We start from the raw sequence: 7,635 nt of genomic DNA, 5'->3' as shown, positions 1-7,635 counted from the left end.
AGTGAAACCTGCTGAGGTCTGTCAGTTGATGTAAATCAAAGAACAAAAGAGGAGTTATAAAGTCTTAAATGACCGTAAAGAATTGGGAGAAAATCGGATGTGTGTCAGATCCGCGTCGAATGCATCAGGTTTTAAAGAGACAGCGCTGATTTTAAAGTGAAACCTGCTGAGGTCTGTCAGTTGATGTAAATCAAAGAACAAAAGAGAAAGAGAAATCCTTGGACTGTTCTAGTCGCTGATTGACTTTTATAGCTTGAAGCTTAAAGATTAATCTGTACAGTTTATGCATATATAATATAGTTTATGTGAAGATTGTTTTAAAATCACTTAAATTAAAAGATGTTATATATTTCAGAGCCTACTAAATGTTAAAAAATAATGGATTTCAATTATACTGTAATGTTGAATGGCTATAATTAATAGGGAAAATTGAGGGAAAATGCACCAGCAGGACAAATTAAAAATATTGTAAATATATTTAGTCATTGTAGTAGTAATAACTGCCTGTTTTTGCAAAAAGAGTTTCATGGCCATTGGCAGGTGTGGCAAAAAGTTAGTTTTAGGCCCTGGTGTTTCATATCATAATTTGAAGTTGTTAAAGTTGTTGTTTGGCAGAGTGAAACCTCCATTGGTACCTCTCTGTTTTTCTCTGTGAATGGCCTGTACAAGGCCAAAGACCACAGCGGCGAGAGTGGTCCTCCCACTCCGTCCGTTCTTTCCTCTGTCTGCAATCCCGTTGCTTGACAGCTGCCGCCTTTTGGTGCTGATGAAGTACGTTCGGACGTGTCCCTTTCTCTCACTGACGCCCTTTATGTATATCTCACCACGCAACTCTAGCACAAAGCCCCAGTCCGCTAGAATATTACGTGTGGCCTCAGGGACCTGAATCTTTCCACTGACTCCAGTACTGTCCATTCGACTTGCCAAATTCACTGTCATGCCCCAGATATCATACTGGGGTTTGGTGGCACCGATGACTCCAGCAACAACAGGACCGTGGGCAATTCCTAAAGGGGTACATTGAAGTTATTCATATATACTCATTGTTATTGGCATGAATTACAGGTGACTGTGTAGACTTCCTAATCAGAGTAGCTGGCATATTTAAGGAGATGGAGAAAAGTAAATATTTTAGAATGAAAGTGTTTAGTGACCAGGGCCTGTCAAGATCCAAAAACAGCAAGTCTGTCGAAGGCATTCAGTGCTATAGGAATAGACTGAAATTGAAGTTGGTATTTGCTAAAAATCTTGCTGAATGTGACATGAAACAAAACAAGGCTGTAAGAAACATAAGTACAGTCTGCTCAATCTGTTGTACAACCCATATTTTGTGGAAATGTATTGTGACCGACATCTAGGTGCAGAACAACAGTACAAAATCTTTACTTCTATTTCTATTTACAGCCTCATTCACATCACATTAAATATGGCATATACTCTGACTGAGGTCTGTTCATTGACCCATTACCAACGCGGAGCTGAAAATTGTTTGAGGAATGCTTTTTGTTGATCTCTTTCAGGGTCTCTTGCATAGCCAGAGCGAACAGAACCAACTCACTGAGATGATGCCAATCATTTACAACATGAGACTGTCAGGATAAAACACAGAACAATTATGGTGCATAGACAGCTGATGGGAAATCCTAAATGTACATAATCAATGAAGTAGGCTAAGTTTTTTACATGGTTTACCTGTTTATCTGGTGATAGACCAGACGCTGCCATGTAGCAACTCCCAATGGTTTTGATTTTCTCAATGTCCAAAAAATATGTCTCCTCCAACAGCTTTTAAAGAGAGAACCAAAATCAATGATGGCTTTATAAGAGAAAAACAACAGCAAAAAATACAACCTTTCATCAAAGTCCTACCTCATCAAAGTCTGCAATGATCTCATTGAGGAGTCTGAGACACTCAACTCCCTCGTGATTGATCTCCTTCTGCTCGTAGTATTCATTAAAGCCAGCGATGGAGGCAAACATTACCCCCACCTCATCATAGGACTGAGAATACAGCTCCTGGACAAAGACAACATGAAGTCTGGGCCTTTATTTGGTCTTTTTAGTTATTAGTGGTGCATCATTATTACCATAGCTTAAATGTTTAGGGATCTAAATGATACTTTAAATTGCTATGGGAGTTAATGACTACGTTTACATCAGTAATCAAATTATTTACCTTATTCTGAATAAGACAATATTACGTTTAAGGTGTTTACATGAGTTGCTTTTAGAAAAATCCTTTCATGTTCCCGTTTTACATGTTATAGTACATAGATCGATTAATGGCACACGTCATTACGTCATCACGCGACGCCATCCGACATCCCCTCCAGAATTTCACGTATAAACATATAGTTCGTCTTCGTTATGATGCCATATACAGTTTTGGGTGTTTCATTTTTAATTTACTGAAAGCTTCAAGTGCAGTTAATTATTTGTCACGCTATACATGCAAACAGACGACGGCGTTGTTGAAGCCATTCTTTTGTTTGCCGTCAAATGGTTGACGGCAAACAAAAGTGTGTGTATCCTGTCGTGTGTGTATCCTGTCACAAAATGCGGCGAAAAGTCCTACACGACGGTAATAATGTGATTAAAGTGTGTACATGTCTTTACTGCACTTCAATAATGTGACTAAAATAGGAATACTCCACATGTCTTAATTCGATTAGTGTTTACTTCGATTATGACTTCGGCCGGATTAAGGTAATCAAAAATCACTGTTTACATGGTAGATTCTTAATCAGAGTATTGTCTTAATCGTATTAAAATCGGAGTATTGTTGTCCATGTAAACATACTCAGTGATACCTTAAACTGTGTTGAGGCATGATATTTCTCATCTAAGCTATCAGACTTTCTCTCTTTATCACCTGGCGGATTATAAGACCACCCTAGCATCATGGGAGCAATTTTTACAAAGGCAAGCTCCACTCACATTTTCACTCATAATTAACATCATCACTGATAGTGGCTTACATATGATTCTGATGTACCTGATCATTTCTGTTCCTTTCTAGGAAGTGACGAGCAACGTGTGCAGGCAGGATGTTATGCAGCAGACACTCATTGTGTTCCCTCAGATCTCTCATCTCCTGCACTTCCTGCTGAGCTTGCAAACGCCACAGGAAGTCCAGCCGTGCTGTTGCTTCCCACTGAATCAGGGAATAAGCAAGACCCACAGAATAAGGATGTATATTCCATTTCTTTCTACATTTTCCCATTCCTTGCCAGTTATATGCTATAGAGAATACAAAGCTTCAGGGCAATGTGTTGTCAAAACTGAACACTCATACCTGTCGACCATTGTAGAACACAGCTATGACAAATATTGCCATCAACAGAATTGAGGCTCCCTTTCTTCTGAGGTATTGAGACCTTGTAAGTATAAAATGCAAATACATTTTAACCATATGAACGTATTTTAAAGGCATTTCTAAAGAGAGTATGTTAGAGATCTAGCATAGAAACTCACCTGCCTGACTGTTCCTGCTCTGGATGATGTACATACAGCATGTGGAAGGACACTTCAATGAAGTAAGTATAGATCACCACCACCAACAACAGAATAGCCAATTTTAAGAGAGAGCTCAGCCTCATGAACACAGCACAGGTCACCATAGAAACCACTCCACTTAGAACGAAGAACTGTATGCATAGATATAATAGACATGAAATGCAACAACAGGTAGTTGGAGTCTTCACAACAGAACTGTTTAGACAGAAGTCGCACCTCTGGATACGTGCAGGCAGTAAGTGGCTTCTGGCTGGTCTGATATTCCTCTGTTTCACTGGTGCTTATTTCTCTTGTCTCAGTAGAGTTACACCATATCTGGATAATCACAAGATGAAGAATTACAATGAATGCCAAATGGTGCTTGAATCAGCGACCTTACAGTTACTAGTCCTGAACTTTATCCACTATGCCACACCACCCAAAATAACTACATGTATTATGTTTGGGTATGCATGCTATAGAGGCAAACTGATGACATTTAAACTGGTAGATCACAAAACATAAGTGCTCCAAGTTGCACAAAAACAAATCTTGCAAATCTCACCATGTCAAACAGAGCCATGCCAAAGTTGATGGCTATGGCTGTGACAGTGAGAAGGTTCCGCATACTGTTGTTTTCATGGATCCAGCAGCAGAACTGCTGAAGGACACTGGGAGAATGTTTAAACTCTTCAGCCAAGACCATCATAAGCAATAAGAGATATCCCAGCAAGAACAGACAGAACTGCAGTGCTGTCCAGTAATACAACCTGTAGGTAAGACAATGAAGAAAAAAGGGAATGGAGGGGAAGTTTAACATATCTAAGCTCAATGGTTTGTAAAAGTGACAGAAACGCAATCTTTTTCAGGTGCTGAACATTGATTGAGTAGACTCTTTACCTGGGTACAGGAATGAGGGCTTGGACAGCCATGAGAAGAAGAAACATGATGAAGGAGCATACTAGATTGGTCTTAAATATCTCATCCCTTACCTGAGAGAACTGAATCATGAAGCATAATATAAAGTCAGAAACTTCATATGTTTTGATCAATTGAATTGCTGAACAATTTACATGATCTGATAGCCTACCCGAAGCAATGTTGTAGTTGAGAACAGTGTTGGGGAAAGTTACTTTTAAAAGTAATGCATTACAATATTGAGTTACTTCCTAAAAAAGTAACACATTTTTCTCATCTGGGCTGGGCTTGGTTGTATGTTTTTAATATAAAAAAAGTTATATTTTTGGCAGATCTAAAATCCCTTTCACACCAAAAGTGAAATGAATAAGCCTCAGGCTGAAGGAAATGTAAATTCAATTATTAAATTATTTAATTATTGCAGGTTCGCATCATATTCTGAGTTTGCATTTCCCTGTTTTTATTCATTTTGAGGTATACTAAATCTGTTTTGTGCAAGTGAGATGTGTAAATGCATGATGACATTTAGTCTAGAACTACAGTAAGCGTCATGTTCACACAGCGCACACAACGGCTCTGCACTTACTCCTGATGTCTCTCAACATGGCGACAGGAGAGCTGTTAGTCAAGACATTGTAAACAAAGTAACTGGTGTTACTTATTTGAAAAAGAAACTCAGATATTTTACTGTAGTTACTTGTAATACTGTAGTTACTTGTAATGCGTTACCCCCAACACTGGTCGAAACTAACTCATTCATGTCCATTTCAAGACCAGAAGAGGGTCAAGTCCACATGCTCCTGCGTTCATGACAAGACTCAGTCTCAAGTTCAAAACCAAATTTTTATGGTCTTTGATCTTGTCATGAACTCGGGAGCATATGGAATTGGTCTGAACTTCCATCCTCTTTTAGCCTTAGGCTTAGTCTTGACTCAGACCTGAATGAGTTGGTCTCGACTACAACACTGATCCGAACAGTACAAATGCCAAGTGCAACCAATTGTAAATACCCCTTTTGTTAAGTTTGACATTTAACCTTAACAGCTAATCAACTGTTTCCACATTACAAACAGGTCACATCCTGCCTCTTATACCTTCTCCTCAATGTGTGTATCCTTAAACACCAATGTGGCTGAAGTAATATGCTCCTGACGCATGCGCTCACTGCTGCGAAGATCTATAGCATGCTCTATCCGTTTGTTGATCTCCTTGGATGTAGATCTGCACACTGAGGATGTAGGAAGTTGTGTGTAAGACCCATGGGAGAAGGAGGCCAATATCTGTAAGGTTAAAGTTCAGCAGAGAAGTAGACCCATTATACAAAAATTGTAAATCATCATCAATGTTTATCTTTCTTGACATAGAGCCAGATATTAAATCAATGAAGTTGCTAAATAGAACCTCTTTGTTCCAGGGGCGGTGGTTTTGCTGAGTTTTTAAATTATCTGCTTCCATTTCATCTAGATCCTCCTCTTTGTGGCAGATAAGGAAAGTGTCAATCTTGTGTTTTCGTAGGAACTCATTGCGTTCATATCCACACCCGTCCTCCGTTTGGTAGCTTCCATCCAGGCAGTCCAAAGTAGCACGTGAAATGTGGATGCGTCTGTTGACAATGTAGACAATCAAAAGAGTTACACACAATTGCAGTTCTTTGTAAAAGCCAAGTCAAACTGTTCAAGCATTGGTAACTAGTTTGTTTCAATGTAACATTGGGATGTGTTTATATGATGTCTACTCCCGGTAAATCTCGTTTATGAAGTTTTGGTCACTCACCCAGGGATCCCCCCTGCTTCAAGCATGTTGGCAATGCCTACATCCCAAGACCACACATCAAACTGCCATTTTTGTAGACCCAGAACCCCACAAAGAACAGAGCCAGAGTGGATCCCAATTCGCATATCCATGTCAAAATTCAGTTGTTTCCTTACAGATCTAAGAATATACAGATAACGATTCTTGATGACTTAGTTAAGCACAAAAATATATGTGTAAACATTAATTCATTTTTCCAGAATTAGGCAAAATTAAGTTCAGTTTATCTAGCACTCCAGTTGTTCATGACATGCACTCTTCTAAAGCAATATTTGTTAATATCCTGAACTCTTTTGGTTATACAGGAAATACGGGTATGGGACTGTGTTGTACCGAATGGTGCTGATCATAGCTAGTCCCATCTCCACACAGCAGCGGGCATGTGCTCGCTGAGGCTCTGGTACCCCAGATACACAGTAGTAACAGTCCCCTAAGATTTTTATTCTCAAGCAGTCATATTCCTAAAAATACAAACATTGGAATCATCAGCTAAACAAGTCTTAGGTGAGTTTTAAAATGTATTGTGTTGTTTGTCAATGATCTTAAATGATCAAGCTCTATTGGAAGCACTAACTTAAAAAATAAAAATAAAAAATCATATAAACTGAACGCTTACGTCGGCTAGCCGGTCAAAACGTCCAAAGAGCTCATTGAGTAAGCGCACTAACTCCTGAGCAGACATGTTCATGGATAACAGTGTGAAGCCCTTTAGATCAGCAAAGAGGATACTGGGAAGGAAAGATAATGAGTGTAGAAATGATGAGAAATAACAGTAAGAAATTAGTATTATTTTTCATTACAAGCGAAACTGCTAACAATATTCAGTGTAAAGGCTTACTATTTTTAAGCTTACTGTTTTTCTGATCTTAACCAATCAGTCATGAATTGCATCTTGCCATGAGTACCAAACTGCATATTGCACATTTCCAGTAGCATTAAGGTTTTGCTTTTGAAAACCAAATGATCTCACCTACAAAATACTATCACTGAAACATTCCTTATTAGAAGCTATAAGATACCTGACATCTTTGTACTGATGGATATATATTTTGTGAAATTGCTGTGGATCAAGATCATCATCCATAGAAGTCATATCAGCAATCATCTCCAAGGCAACAAAGCGGGGCAGGATCGACAGCACCAAACGCTCCTGAGGAGGACACAAAAGCTGACCTCAGGTATTTTCATTAAACCAAGTTTACACAAACGAGATATGTTCTTTCAATCGTTCGTATTAACACCTAATTTGTTAATGGACAGGATACTGGAATCTCAGCACAACATATAGACTTCAAATCCTTTTACCTGTCTCTGGTTTTCTGTTTCTAATTTCATGCGGCCTTCAATGCAGCGGCGTGTCTCAAGAAAGGCTTGTCTTTGGGACCGGTCAGTCAGGTAATGAATGAACAG

General features: G+C 39.0%; 1 protein-coding gene across 1 annotated transcript in view; it reads right to left on the bottom strand.

The window, feature by feature from the left end:
• Positions 1-508: 508 nt before the first annotated feature.
• The window catches only part of LOC107603098 (adenylate cyclase type 8-like), a 9,179-nt gene continuing 2,052 nt past the window's right edge, over positions 509-7,635 (bottom strand). Inside the window, exons 3-19 of the mRNA XM_016295808.1 lie at positions 7,531-7,635; positions 7,245-7,375; positions 6,842-6,953; positions 6,559-6,686; positions 6,187-6,345; positions 5,815-6,016; positions 5,508-5,693; positions 4,396-4,496; positions 4,061-4,265; positions 3,733-3,831; positions 3,475-3,647; positions 3,296-3,377; positions 2,996-3,154; positions 1,870-2,016; positions 1,693-1,785; positions 1,469-1,589; positions 509-1,007 (exon numbers count right to left, since the gene is read on the bottom strand). The exon at positions 7,531-7,635 is cut by the window's right edge and continues 54 nt beyond it. Of these exons, the coding sequence (XP_016151294.1) occupies positions 580-1,007; positions 1,469-1,589; positions 1,693-1,785; positions 1,870-2,016; positions 2,996-3,154; positions 3,296-3,377; positions 3,475-3,647; positions 3,733-3,831; positions 4,061-4,265; positions 4,396-4,496; positions 5,508-5,693; positions 5,815-6,016; positions 6,187-6,345; positions 6,559-6,686; positions 6,842-6,953; positions 7,245-7,375; positions 7,531-7,635 (2,631 nt within the window). The 3' untranslated portion in view covers positions 509-579. The remainder of the gene's footprint in view (positions 1,008-1,468; positions 1,590-1,692; positions 1,786-1,869; positions 2,017-2,995; positions 3,155-3,295; positions 3,378-3,474; positions 3,648-3,732; positions 3,832-4,060; positions 4,266-4,395; positions 4,497-5,507; positions 5,694-5,814; positions 6,017-6,186; positions 6,346-6,558; positions 6,687-6,841; positions 6,954-7,244; positions 7,376-7,530) is intronic.

The sequence above is a fragment of the Sinocyclocheilus grahami genome, unplaced genomic scaffold, assembly GCF_001515645.1.
Source record: "Sinocyclocheilus grahami isolate Dianchi unplaced genomic scaffold, SAMN03320097.WGS_v1.1 scaffold340.1, whole genome shotgun sequence".
NCBI classification, from domain to species: Eukaryota; Metazoa; Chordata; class Actinopteri; order Cypriniformes; family Cyprinidae; genus Sinocyclocheilus; species Sinocyclocheilus grahami.
The sequence above is the reverse complement of the archived record's forward strand: the minus strand, read 5'-3'. Positions and strand labels throughout refer to the sequence as shown.